Here is a 15,379-nt window from a genome sequence, read left to right on the forward strand (position 1 = left end):
TGAGAAGAGGGAGGAGGTGAAGATGGAGGGAACTGGAGAGGGACACGGTGTGGGGGTGGCCGCAGACTGGCGCAGGTTGATTGAGGGGAAATGGATGGGCGGGGTGAGAAAGAGAGAGAGGGGGGGGGCAGGGTGAGAAAAGGCTCAGAGCATTTCTACACGAGCAACAGCAGCCATTGGACACGGCCCTCTACCCCTCCTCTGAACCTCCAACCACCTCCACATCCTGCTGCACTCACAACAGCAACCTCATGTCCTCACCCCCCCCCACACACACACACACACACACACACACACGCACACACACACACGCACACACACACCCCCATCTGTGCTTCTACTTCATTTGGCTCTTCACATGCTCCGTCTGTCTCCCTGTCTTTTTTTACATCACAAACATTTCCGCTCCTCCATTTTCTTTTCCCATCACCACCACCGCAGCTCAGCTGGAGTTCTGCTGGTCACAGAGATGATGGGAGGCACTGGAGCTGAGAGTGACGGCAGCGTGAGGGAAAAGCTTTTTCTTTTTTCTTCTTATAATCACAGTGAAATGTTAACGTGAGCAGGAGATGAATACTTGAAAGTGACATTTAGGAGTGTGTATCCGTCTCGTCTTCAGCGCGGGTCTCAGTAACGGTGAGAAAGACGACGTCAGGGAACAAAAGCTTATGAAAGAAGCTCGTTTTATCAATGTCGGTGATTCTGCTGCTTATAAAATGCAAAACTTCAGCAAGTATTTCATGTATTTATTCTCTTATTTTGGAAAAAGACACATAGGTGAGTGGGATGATCTTCAGGTGTGTTGCACTAACAGGCCTTCCCTTCACAAACACACACCAACATGCAAACAGATTATGCAGATTGGCCTAACGGGGTGTTATGAAGTAAAATGTCAATCTTTTACTTTAGTCACACACCATTAATCCAATTCTAAATAATACACTCCTCCATACATTACTCTGATTCGCTGTGACGGTCGAGGTAAAGGTCAATTTAGGTCGATGAAATTTGCGAGCTGATGTAAACGTTAAATCACCGTTCCTGTTTTAATGACATTAGTCTTGGGTGTCGATTGGCCCAACAGGTGTCTGCACCACATCACGCCGGTCATGCATGGATCCAGATGTTTTATGGAGCCATTACACACCTTTTTTTCCACACATCCAGTGCACACGCTGCTTAAAGCTCCTCCAGTGTGAAGGTCTGTGTCCATGTGTAGTGTGATTATAGATCAGCTCTAGCTTCTATATTCATACTGTGAAAGTATCAAAGCCTCAGTCCACAGAGAAATGCACACAGCCTGTATTCAGACCTTTGGAAACGAGGGGATAGACACCCACAGGCTCCCTGATTGGGTCTCATCAGCCTCGACTACCAGGGGTGAAAGCGACATTGGAAAAGGATATAAAAGCGTTACTGACCTTGTTGTGAACGCTACAACTGTCTTTGCTGTTCATCGTTCAGAGTATTTTCTGAAACTAATCAAAGGTTCTGATGTGGAGCTAAAACGCTGGTCTGGACAGAGATCGTAAAACGCCATTTTAAAATGTCAGGACTTCTGGAACTTTGTGATGTCACAACAAAGAAGTCACTGATCTAAGCCACGCCCCAGGCCGCGCCCACCTGGACCCACCATCCAAACCTTTCAGGATTTGGTTTCTCTGAGTGTTTTTACCTGAAATCTGCTTTATTTTCATTGGATCACTCAGAAAACCGTCACGTTTTCGTAGCCACGTCTCTGTGGGGGAGGAGCTCAGCTTTGATAAACATGGACTCCACTGGTTCGAGATGATATTGCTGGTAGTGTAAAGCGTGTGTAAACATTACAGGGTGTGTAACATGGGGCTGGATATGTCTGATCAGCTGGTCGCACCTGAACACTCAGAGGTGTGTTTGTGTCGGGTCAGTTGCAGATGAACCTGTACGTCCTGTAGAAGCAGGTTCTTGGTGACGGCCACGACGGGCTGCACCGTGACGGAGAGCTTCCTGGACTGAGCATGGCTCTGCTCCAACCACACTTCAGCATTAATAATCAAGCTGCTTTAATAATGTAAAATCTATTAATTATTAACACCAGCACAGCACCACACTTTGTCTATTGATGTGTGTGTGTGTGTGTGTGTGTGTGTGTGTGTTTGTGTGTGTGTGTGTGTGTCACCATCAAGATCAAATATGGGCCGGGGGCTTGGCATTTGAAGATAAATCCACTTCAACTCACTCACACACACACACGCACACACACACACACACACACACACACACACACACACATAGAAATACATGTGCACAGGTACAAACCATTAATACAATACATCTTGACCTTTCAAGGAACTGACTTTTGAGACATGTGAATCTGTCCTTGTCACACAAACGTGAACCCCCCCCCCCCCACACACACACACACACACACCCCCGTCCATCACTGTGTATTACCCATTCACACAGGCACATCTCGGAGACGTGCGCTCTGTTTGCTGGATTAGCGTAGTGAAGGCTCTGAAGCACAACCAGAGGAAATGAGATTTCAGCGTGCGAGACGGCCGACTACAGAAATGATTCTAAGCTGTCACAGGTACAACAACTTGTCTGACCACACACTTTCCAATCTGATTTTTTTTTTCTTTCTTCATTGTAAAATGATAACTCACAACTAAATGCAGCTTTTTTTTTTTTTTTATAATCTTAAATTGTTGTGTTTATCTACAAAGAACTACGTCACAAAGCGAATCTCTTCCTCTGACGTCACCAGAGAGGAAGTGTCGCATCAACTCTCTGAACAGCAAACGCCGATCACAGAGACACAGAATAAACACTTTCTTGTTGTTGTTTGATTTCATTGTAAAGTGAACATATTTGTGTTTTTTCACTGATGGTCACTTTGTGCTTCGGGCACTTTTCACCGTTTTCTGTCATTTTATTGGGCAAACTGTTAATTGGTTGATCAGGAAAATTACTTTGAAGTGTGTGTTTTGTTTTTGATTGACTGAAGTCATGCTGTGATTATTGAGACGGCAGATCAGCTGCGATCGCACCAGAATAAAAAGTAAAAAAATAATGAGTTTGTGGTTGTTTATGAGTCTGAAACTCTTCAGATGTTTAAACTCCTCGTGAATCTTTGGCCCTTGTTCCTAAGGCACATTCAACTTGAACTTTTTCTGATTTATAGATAAAAATGTTTCTGACAGTGATGAGAGACACTCCTCGTCAATCTGAGCCGCATCTCTTTCATCTGCAGGCTCGTAAGTTTCACGCATCAGTCTCGAAGTGAAACCAAACTAAGCCTCAACACATACAGGGAACATCTAACAGTACATTAGTGAGGTACACAGAAGAGATCTATGTTATCATGAATGGGTGAAATGAAATATCTTCTACCTTTAGGAGTCTACAGGTGAAGCCGCCACACGAAACAGACCAGAAAAGAATAAAAGGAGAGAAAAACGACCCGGCGCCTCTTTAGTTGATGAACATGAAGTGGTAAATGAAGGTTCAGACATGACATGTAACGTGACGGTGGCAGCTGGGATATTTGTGGCTGAGGTAGAGAGCATGACTCTCTGCTTCGTCCTCCCACACACTGTCTGCAAATCAGTCCTGTTTAATATTAGCCTTCGCTGGAACACAGCTCCGCCCTCACATCCCCGGAGAGCGACGCCAGTGTGGACATATGATCACACGCACACACACACACACACACACACACAGTACAGAGCAAAGGATACCAGTTATGTTCCCTCTCTCTCTCTCTCTCTCTCCAGGTTTTTGGCTCCATACAGCACTAATGTTTTTTCATGCTCAAATCAAAACTCATCTCAGTAGCTGCTGCCAGCGTCGCCTCAGCTGTGATCATTAGGACACAGGTCTCTCCCCCAGGCAGGAATATCCTAACCAAAGTTTGGAGCTGCTCATTAGGGATTGTTGTCCACCTCTGGTAGAGACAGGAACAGCTTGTTTTTACTGAATATTTAAAATGAATGACGGACTAATAATTACCAAGAAAAGTTTTGGCTGAATTTTTTTTAAAGACAACATCCGATGAAAATCAAGTGTTTAACCTTGTCAACATCCGTGTGATGTTTTCTTTTATAATAATACAAGACATATGAAAACTGCAGTGAACCAACGACAGTCTCATGAAAACAGAACACAAACCTCAGGAACCAATCCTGTCACCCTGTAGGGATGAGGGGCGGGGCTAAATAAACCTGAAACCTTGTCAGTACAGCGAGAGAGCGAGAGTTAGCATTAGCACAACCGCTAACACTGTGTCAGCCACTGCCAGTTACAAGCTAACAAACAACATAAATAAGTAAATGATGCTAACAGCGCTAACCGCTCTGATACAACAGACTCCTCCTCTGAGTCTGGGTCTGACTGAGACTCAAACATGTGGCTGAGTCTCTCTGATGTTTCCTCCTCTAACCATCGTGATGTTCTCTCACCTGTACACCTGGAGGGAGCAGGTGGTGGTGGGCGGGGTCATAGGGCCCGATCCAGATCAGAGACAGCTGATAAAGAAGACATCGCACTTCAACTGTGCAGATCTTCCCAACCGTCCGACACTAAAAAGGTATTCTTCAGAAAGATCGGGAGAAAATGAACTTCATTCGAGAGCTGCCTCCGTCTCAGCGAATCAGATCTGTCGGTTCTGATCTAGTGTCACTGCTGCAGTAGAGCTGCCGACATTAACAGAAGTTTAGAGTGAAACCATGAATTTAAAACTTAAAGAAAACTTCTGTTTCTTTGCTTGATAATTCTATTACTGTTATTATTATTATTATTATTATTATTATTATGTATCTGTTTACGGAGGGAGAAAAGACTGATATGATCTTGTACCGTCACATATTAAGCTAACGGATAAAAACAAGCATGGAAATCATTGTATTGTTGTTTTGTTTTGACATGAACAAGCAATCATGACCACGCCCACTTATGAGACAGGAAGTGAAAATAGTGAATTTTCACTGAATATGAGTTGAAAACACGTCTGGAGGAACTTTAATGTTTACAGAGACTGAAACATGACACAATGAACGATAATGAAATGTCCCATTTATGTTGTATTTATTGTTTCATTTACACAAACACAAACATCCTAATTCATTCCTTCATTCATTCATTCACTCATTCATTCATTCATCTCTCAGTGTCTGTACTCGGCCATATGTGAGGTCTGATAACAAGACGTCCCACATCTCTGTTCACACTGCAGTGAAGGATTACTGTGTGTGGCTCGCAGGATCAACACAGTGGGAAGCCTCGACTCTGTGTGTGTGTGTGTGTGTGTGTGTGTGTGTGTGAGTGTGTGTGTGTGTGTGTGTGTGTGTGTGTGTGTGTGGAGCATGGTGATAACTCTTTAAAGCAGCCGAGCACAAACAACAGGCTCTTTATCAGCTCTTTTTCAGCCCTGCCTTCCTCGTTGTTTGAACGATACACACTCATCTGCCTCTCTGTCCTTCCTCCTCCTCCTCCTCCTTCTTCCTCCTCCTCCTCCTCCTCCTCATCAACCTAATTTCCACTCAAACCCAGTTCCAGTTGCTCTGCAGGTCTGATTGGATGAAACCAAACACAGAAAAGTGAGATTATCTGAACTGTAATCAGTGAACTGAGACGTGATCTCTCTCTTTCTTCAGAGTCTTCACTTCATCAGCAGCATTTAATATCAAACAGACACATTCTCCTGAATCTTATCAGAGCTTTCGTCAAATTAACGACTTTCACCTTCATTAACGATGCGACACCGTGTCCCGCCGATCATGATCATCTCACATCCTCTCATTAAGCCTCACTTTGACAGGTAATTGTAAGATCAGAACTGTTTTCATCCACTTCTCTATCACAAATTTACGCATAATTTCCCTCAAATAATAAACCACCCTCGTTGCTTTTTAGTCTAATTAGAGGAACCAGCGTGTAGTTTTACAATCTGAGAGTCAAACAAATCAAACCTCACACTGCAGAGTTTCAGATAAAGCCTTTTCATTGACAGTTTTTTGATCCCGTTTTCTCATTAATTTGAAGATAGACGGAGGAAAAGATGTTGTCTCAAACAGGAAAATAACTGGAACATCAACAGAAGAGCGTGAGTCAAAACATTTCCCTTTTGAGGATCCGCGACATGTGAATGACCTTTGACCTCCTCGTGCTCTGACTCACCCAGGATGGCCAGCACCGTGTTGTCTTTCAGGACCTCCATGGACCCGGAGCAGACGAAGTAGATGGCCTGCAGGGCGTCCCCCTGCCGGATGAGGAACTCGCCCGGAGCGCAGAAGGAGGTCTTGATGATGAGGGAGAGCGAGCGCAGGCACCCCCTGCTGGCCGACTCGAACAGCGGCAGCTGGAGCAGCTCCTTGTTCAGGTGCATGGCGATGTCGGCCCGCAGCTCATCCGGGAAGTCCTTCAGGAGCTGAGAGGTCAGAGGTCAGAGGTCAGACACTTCACAGGTGAGATAAGAATAAACGGGATAATAAATAAAATTTATAACACAGCCCTTAATTTACAGGGTAATGAATCATACTTAACGTTTCCTCCTGGTATTTAATGTAGGTGCAGTGGAAGAAGTATTTTAGATACGAACTAAACTTGTTCTTACTGGTGTTGACAACTGTTTTCTTCTTGCACACATGAGTTTACAGTCCACATACTTTATAACTACTGTGTTATATATAATACATGATTAACAACATGTTATTGCTGAGTGAAGGAGAAAATAAAATATAAATTAGAGGATTCGAATGACAGCCAGGGATCTATTAATCTCTGTTGACGCTTTCGTCCATGACATTTTCATCATGGAAATTGTTGAGAATCAGAGAATCATTTAAAAAAGAACTGGGAAAAAATGGACACAAAACAAAACACAGACTAAATGAAAGCGTAATTTAAAGAGTTGAAATAACTCCAGTGTTATTTTATGTTTTATATCAAGTGTGAAAAATCAAAAGAAAAAAAAGAAAAGAAACTTTCTTAATGGAAGTTTTCCATTTTCATCCAAGGAGGAAAAACTCTCACAAGATAAAGTCATGTAATAATATAACATACACAGTAAATAAAGGTGGATCAAACATGGCTGAACTTCAGTGTTTAATGATAAATATTATTTTGATTATTTTAATTACACAAGAAGAAGAACGAACGGCTTATTTCCTGAACTTCTCTTGTTTTGTTTGGTGAGACTGTAGGTCTCAAGACTTAGAGTTTAATTTCTTCCACTGCAGCTACATTTAGTTTGGAGCCGCTCAGTACTTTTATTTCAAACAATGAAATTACCTCTGACTGTTTTATTAAATTTCATCTGTGTAACTAATGACTTTACTAACTAGTGTGTTATATTGCATTAATTGCTGGAGCAAGCCATAATTAATGGCCCTTTAATGTGATTCATTTGGGACAAAAGAGAAACAGAGCGCGGTGACACCAGCACGGCTGTCGAGATCATCATCATCATCATCACTGTCCTGGTTACCAAGTGTTTTTACTGGGAACTAGTCTCTTCTATTCTCCTGAGTGGTCGGGACACTGTCTCCTGCTGCTGCTGCTGCATTTTCAAATGTCATTTATCAGTGTGTTGAGAACGACCAGGAATTCCCCTCCGTTGTGTCGGAGCAGAAATCTCAGATGTAGATCTTTAAAAATCTGAGCAAATGAGACTGAAACTCTGCAGGACTGAAGACCGTTAGAGGTTGATGTTTGTATTTTGAGTGAAACAACCCTTTAATGTCGATGCATCGCTTCGGTTTTAATTTGAAGAACAGGTTCGGAGTGTGTGTCCTCACCTCGTTGACGTCTATCCCGTTGTTGACTGACCATGTGGTCTGGAAACACTCCAGCATGCGCTGCTCCAAGGCCTTGGGCAGCCGATGGACCCTGATGAAGTCCTTCAGGTCCTTGGTGCGGGTGTGGTAGAGCGAGCGGCGCGAGTACATCCTCTGGATGATGGCCGTCACATTACCAAACACCACGGCGTGCATCAGCGCTGGAGGACAGAGGGAGGGTTTCTTTAACTCTGCTGTGTGTGTTTTTATATGAATCAGAGTTAATTACAGAGCGATTTGATTGGCTTTTATCGAGGATGGCCCTCGTGAAAATCCCATAATGCCTCTGCACAGCAGGAAGCGTTATGGGAGGTCTTCATGAGCTTCAACAAGTGAGAAATCAAAGGGCTCAAAATGACTGAGCTGCTCTATAACCGCTGTAAAGCATCGCCTCAAGTGGATTACTGCTTTCACAGAAATGGCAGAAACAAACCAGTGAAAAAATATAATCCCAGTGTTGGAAAAATCTTTTATTTCTAGTGAACGAAACACCTGAAATAACAACAAAAAAAAGACTTTTCTAAAGCTCCAGTCCCAGTATGAGGGCTGGTTCTCGGTGAGGACTTACTGGTTTCTCACTGGTTTGCTTTGAATGTGAACAGTGAGGACTGGAACTGTGTTTTATGATGTAGTTTCCTGACTACGTCGCAGAGCAGTTTCCTCCTTCTGCCCCTAAAAATGTCCGAGTAGAAAAGCTGCTGAACCAGCGTTCAGACCGCAGGACACTTACACAGTCCACCGACACCCAGACTAATGACATTATTTCAGGATGACTGCTCCTTCAGGCACGACGACCCGCCTCACATTCTGGAAAAAACCCTGGTGTAAAAACGTCTAATATCTTCCAGCCGCAGCTGAGGGGCAGCTCGCCGCCACAGAGCTCTGAACTCAGTGTGAGGATACGTTTCAGAGAGATTAATGAAGCTCTCCCTCTCTCTCTCTCGCTCAGCTTTCTCCTTTGATACTGTACACAAATCACTGAGGGTGCAAGGTTATTAAAAACCAACGCAACACACACACACACACACACACACACACACAAAAACACCCACTCCAAAACCCAGATTTAATTAAATGCAAAGGATGAGAAGCTTTTTTCTTACTGTGAACAAATCCCACGAAAAGACCAAAACCAACAATGTGTTAGTCCGTTTCAGTCTCCACACAAAATCTGAGCAAATAGAGCAAATCTGCACATTATGTTTGTTTTACTTTCTAAAGTAGAAGATATTCTATAATAGATGTTTGAATCAGCATCTGGATAACATCTTTCCAATAGTTCATGAGAAAAAGGTTGAAAGGATTAAATCATCTCCTGTCTTCAACATATGAGAAATATGTTTTAAAAATTCCCGCGTGCAACAGAAGCTAATGACGTGTTTATTGACTCATGACTAAACTTTACACCAACTTCCAGTGAAACCTGGTCAGTAGATTTAAATATATCCTGATAACAAATCAACAAAGCTTCTCAGTCGACAGGGAGAGAATCATGGGATGGTGAACGGGGTGTTTTTAGTTTCACCACTATGAAAATGGACAAATGAAAAGTTCTCAGCTGCTTGTCGATGTTTTTCAGACACCAGATAATGAGCAGAGTGAGACGTCACACACACACACACACTCTCTCACCTCCTATGAGCATGGTGCAGATGGAGAAGATCTTCTCCGAGTCCGTGTTGGCCGACACGTTTCCAAACCCCACGCTGGTCAGACTGCTCAGAGCGAAGTAGAGCGACGTCACGTAGCAGCTACGCATGGACGGGCCGGCGCCGCCGCCGGTGCCCGTCCCCGACACGGCCTCGCCCCCTGATATGTTTCCGTAGTACTGGCTGGAATTCCAGGAGCCCTGCCCCGCGACCTCTGACCCCGACACGTTCCACTGGCTGCTGCTGCTGCTGTTGGCGGGAAGGCTGCTGACTGTGGAGGGGACCAGCGTGGTCAGGGGGGGCAGGAAGTACGGGGTCCCCAGGCGTTTAGCCAGCTCGTGGAGCCAACCTGAGAGAAAGAGCAGGAAATTAATTCAGAAAAATCCCTTTATTTGCACTGACACATGATCAGAGCAGAACTGCTCCTGACGCCACAGCTGAATATTTCCATTTTCAAAAATGTAAAAAATCTTATAACCATGTATTTAACAATGTTCATTTAAAGTAAATAAACATTTTTCTATAATATTCCCTTTAATTTGCTTTTGTTCCAGCTAATTTCTTGGAACCCTTCCTCTTAATTTCCTACTAATTATCTGCTATTTAGATGATAATTACTGAGATACTTGGAAAGAAGGCTGATGCAACTTGGTACTAATTATAAGGGAAATGGAGAAAGTGTCAGTTGCTATGTTGAAGTACCTACTCGTTATATTTCTCTAAGTTTTTAGAGAAGAAAAAAAAGTAGGAAAATATGTAGTAAGTAAGTTAGAAATAGTTAATAAACAGACGTCGATGTCCATCAGAGTTTCCAGGAAAGACAGATTCTTAATTGTATAGAAAATGTGCCACAGTGAGTCACTGTATGTTACAGACCTGCTCTGTGTAAATTAGGTACAACTACAGTATGTTTGTATAGTATAACGTATAACTGCTGAGTCTGTGAAGTTTTATAGCTTCATAGTTTTATTTATTGATGTATATTAACAATGAATATATGAAATGAATATTTACTGCACTACACAAACTACAGAAGTGCTTCAAAACACGTCTCTGGTATGTTTGTATTTCAATTTCTTCTGAGAGAAATGGACAGAGGAAGGGAAAATAGGAAGAAAGGGAAGAAAGTAGGAAGTGAAAGAAGAAGAATAAATTACTGAGAGACAGTGTTTGGGAGTAGACGAGCCGAGTGGTGAAGCCCAGCTGAGTCACCGGCTGAAGAACCAGAAGAAGAGAGGCAGCGAGCGAGGGAATATGAATAATACAATAAGGATGCATCCGTTCATTGATCTGCAGCATCACACATTTCAGGCAAAAGGCTTTGACCTTCTGTGTGTGTGTGTGTGTGTGTGTGTGTGTGTGTGCAGTGAGACCGGCCTGCCAACATAAATAAGCAGAAGTGACAATTGAGCTGTGAGCAGAGTCCCAGTCAAGCAGCTAAACTAACAACATTAGCGGATTTAACACCTGAGTAGTTTCCTAATTGCTTTGTCATTAGCTCAACTTAACCTCTGCCGCCCGAGGAAACGTGGACCTGACTGTGCTGCGGACACGTGGATCTAAATATAGAAAACAATAACGGTACAAAGGGTTTTTCTTTGTCTTGTCAATGCATGAGGGAATGTGAGGAGCATTACTGATGATACTGCACCACTATAATAAACCTACATCACCACTATACGAATGCAGTGAAAGGTGAATACAATTCAATTCATATCAGTTTAACCACTGGTTTTTCCACCAGCGTTTTTCTATCACGGCGAGTTGAAGCAGCTGCCTGCCTCTCTGTGTCTGTAACACTTTGTAATAAAGGTACAAAACACATGCACTGCATAATGATTTAATGCATGAATTAATGCAGGACGTATCATGAATTCCTGTTACTAAGAACTGATTGAGTCACTACGGGTTCGTGTGATTCGATCACGCTTCAAGCATCATCAACTGGTTTTCAATATATTTTTATTAAAGTGCTCAAGATTCCTCCCTGGAATTTACCAGCACAGCAAAACAAGCCCGACTGATTTCCCTCCCAGGCCTGTGGAAGGTGCGCATGTTACACTGCTGAGGGTGAGGGTGGATCATTAGTTTCAGATACTTCACACATTCATTTATGCCACGAAATTATCTGGAGTCCAGTTACATAGAAGAGTGAATATGAGACGCGTTGCATTTGATCAAGCTCTCTGAAAGCGGAGCGTCACCTGTTCTCACGGGTTCACCCATTCACCTCTCACTAATCACACAAACTCACATTTCTTAATGGTGAGCAACATTTGAGAGTGTTTCTGCACCGTACACCTTGCAGTCATTCAAGCATTAAATCATCATGAATCATGCGGCAGTTAAAGAGTAACAACACTAAATCCACTTTTTTTTGAGTTACTACATTTCGCAATGTCACTTTATCACGTTACATATTAATCCTGGTATAAAGATTTTATAGTAACTGAAATTATTTTCCTTTTTCAAGGAAAAATCCCGAAGCTTTTGTCTGTGAAGGTTGGAGGTTGAAGTGAAGTGTTTGGGAGAACTCAGATATCTTGAAGCTGGAAAAGCATCAAGGAGAAAAAGAGATGAACTGTCCTTTGGCCGGGGCGTAGCAGAGCAAATTACTACACCCACATACATGTGTGAAGAGCCTGGGAACCTAATCATAAACATGAAGTCACGCTGCTCATTCTTAAGACCTCAGTCCTACTTAGACAAGACGTATAACTAAATGACCCTGAGACCCTCAGACACTGGCTCTCCACGTCCTCCACCCCTCTCATCTCTGAGGGTCTCAACTACAACCTTGGTTGCTATGGCCACAGCCAATGGGGATCTGGCAAACACACAGCTATGCGAGAGATAAACAGTGAACTCTGGTCTATTGTGAGTGGAGACATGAAAGAAAACAGACTTAATCCCCTAAAAATCAGTGACAGTATGGGAACACTGCAAGCATGTGAGTAACTGAGAGTAGGAGCAGAAATACTATATTAACTATATTAATTTCTAATATATACTATATACTATATAAACTGTATTAACTGTTTTGTTGCCTTTTTTTAAAGTGTTAAGTGCAGCCGCTCTGCCTCTGTCCAAGGTGCTGATTCCACCACTGTGTAGCAGACTGAGCTGTCCGTGGTCCTGAACCTCTGTCTTCCACTCTGTCTAAGGACGCAGTCACGCCAGTATCTATTACAGTGAAATTTGGGACTTGAATCAAATGAATGCCACTTGAATTCATGGAGCAATTATAATTTCTAGTGTCTTTATCGAACAAATCAATTAAACATTCACAGAGCTGGTGGAAAAATTAAGTGAACGCTTGGATTTAAAAAGTGGTCGAACCTCCTTTGACAGCAGTAACCTTAAACAAGCTCTTTCAGTAGCTGCTGATCAGACCTGTGCAATGTTCAGAGGCACTTTGATACCGTTGTCTCTAACCCAAACCTCCATCTGGTTTCATTCACTAACTCCTAACTATCTGCGTTCTTAGTTAAAATAGATTGTGTTTCCTCAATCTTGGAACTGTGATGACGATATGACCATATTTTAAGGCACATTTATGCAGGTGAGGAGTTCAGCGCTAGTGAACTTTTTGAACGTGAATTTGCACCATTAACCGGTCGCAAACTGGTTTGACATTACTGACCTTTGAGCAAAGGGAGAGTGACAGATTCCAGCATGGAGGATAATATATCACATGATGCACCATCCAGTTTTATATAACGCTTCTCTGTCAGAGTATAAACTACTCCACAAATTACTCTTACATACAATTTGCCAACTGTCTGTTTAGCTAGCTAGATGTCTTGCTAGTCCGCTAGCGTGAAGTTATTGTGGAAAGCGATCATCCCCGCAAGGAGTCACGACATCATCAAGCATCCGACACTACCTCTTCTGCAGGTAGACGTTTTGCCCGTCACTCTTCACACAAATAAACGATGATGACCCTCCATCCACAAACGGCAGGTCATCATGGGAAAACTTAAGAGTTAAATCTGCTTTCAGATGAGAACACTTGTCTTGTCTGGCAGCGTTGGACGGTTTAACTCACAAGGTACACATACATTATCATTAAAAACACTTCCTCTTACTGTCAGTGTTGTTTACTTGTGTCAAACATGTCCTGAAACAACAGAGCCACAAGCAGGGCGGCCTCCTCCTGACTTTGAGCCGAGCCTCCGCAGCTGACAAAGTGCCTAAAAGGACGAGGCTGGTGATGCTCTGTATTACTGTCAACAAAGTATTGCCTCCATAGCCACATATCAGTCAGATACGGCTTGTTCTTCTGTGTCATAGAGCTCAATTAAACCCACATTAAATATTAAAAACACATGAAAGAGCCACTGGGTTTCATGTTCCTTCATTATGGCAAACACAGCAGCTGTGGTTTATTTTCATTTGATACCACTTATGCCATCATGGCGCCGTAAATCCACACTAGAGAGCTAAATGTGTATAAATCCACAGCTGAAAATAGTCCCCAACAAAAACAGTATTTTTTTTTACAATAGATAAAAACTGCAGTCGACAGATGTTGGAGGTAAAAACAAAACAAGTTATATGCAGGAGCTGATTGTCATGGGGTTAACTTTGTTAAGTGTTTTTATGGAATTCACTGACAAAAAGAAAAATACAGAATAACAGAAGCTTAACAGAGAGTGGAACTGAATCAACTCAGTCTTTCAGGAAAATCTTCCTTTACTTTACTACTCCATAGACAAATGGACAAATTGGCTTCACAGCTGCTAAAAAACTGAAATATCAAATAAACAATGAAATTGGATCATTTTTCTAAAAACCTACCATCTTTATCTGAAGATATCGAGCAAGCGACACAACATACTGTCGAGAAACTCTGTTCCAAGGCTGGATTCTTAGTTATTAGATTTATTCTAAATGTCAACGGGATTTTGAGTCTTACTTCTGGAGCAAAACCTGGAAGTTTTCTGTTTCACTTCAGCTCTCTAAAAGTTAAGATACAGCTGCTCAAATCAGAGGTGCGTGTCCTTGTGGCCGATATGAAGATATTAAAAATTAAACTGTTTGTTTCTGGCTTGTTTTTGCTGAACTGACAGGAATCTTGAGCCATCGCCCTCAGCAGCGGTAGTTGCTGTTGAAATTTGGATTTTCCGACAAGCGGTCGCCCTAAACTCATGCGTCGAAAGCTTCCTTTGTGAACCTACAGTCTGCATGACAACATGCTGTAAGTCCATGTCCAGGTGAGCAGACTGCGTGCGGCCTGTGCGCTGCAGGGAGGGCCGCGACTCCGCTGCCCTTGAATTATTGATGGCCCCGCAGACAAAAACCGGAGCTCTCCCAAGAAGCGGCCAGTTGACTGATGGACAGATAGAGCAGCTCAGTCTATGTTGCATGCCGATATCAGAGCTGTATTGTTCATCATAGCTGGTGTCGTACAAAGGTCGGGCTGCAGGCCGGTCTTTGTCGTCCTCCTGGATTCCCTCCATCTGTCTGAATAGTAAATTGAGGGAGCGGTGACATGAATCGATTGCTTTGTTACTATCTGTCATTTTGTGGTTTGCTGAAAGGATAATGATAGGTAGGTTGGTACAAATCAATGAGAGAGAGAGAGAGATGGAGGGAGGGAGACAGCGGGCGAGAGAACACCAGGAAGAATACACTGTGAATAGAAAAAGGATGAGAAGTAACAGGTGGAATAGAACGAAAGAGCAGGACTGATGCCGATCTCTGCTCCAGTTCACGGTGAAAAGGATGAAAGTTTTCTCCCGACTCTTTGTGTGTGTTTACAAGTTTATCAGATTGTGTGCCAGGGCTTCATGTCAGCCGCAGGATTTGAGATCCTCCTCTGAGAGATGCTCGTGGAATATCAAACAAAGGCTGCATCTTATTAAAAGCATCGGTCGTGCTGAAAATTGAGACACACACAGAGGGGGGGGG

At 43.0% G+C, this 15,379-nt stretch overlaps 1 protein-coding gene across 1 annotated transcript in view; it reads right to left on the reverse strand.

The window, feature by feature from the left end:
* kcnh3 (potassium voltage-gated channel, subfamily H (eag-related), member 3) overlaps positions 1-15,379 on the reverse strand; it is a 125,537-nt gene that overhangs the window by 18,655 nt on the left and 91,503 nt on the right. The window contains 3 exon segments of the mRNA XM_087175677.1: positions 6,160-6,409; positions 7,779-7,978; positions 9,450-9,815. Coding sequence (XP_087031803.1) covers positions 6,160-6,409; positions 7,779-7,978; positions 9,450-9,815 — 816 coding nt within the window.

This window comes from Seriola lalandi, unplaced genomic scaffold (assembly GCF_002814215.2).
Source record: "Seriola lalandi dorsalis isolate HSWRI2012SDOR001 ecotype SW California unplaced genomic scaffold, Sedor1 jcf7180002054482, whole genome shotgun sequence".
Taxonomy (NCBI): domain Eukaryota; kingdom Metazoa; phylum Chordata; class Actinopteri; order Carangiformes; family Carangidae; genus Seriola; species Seriola lalandi.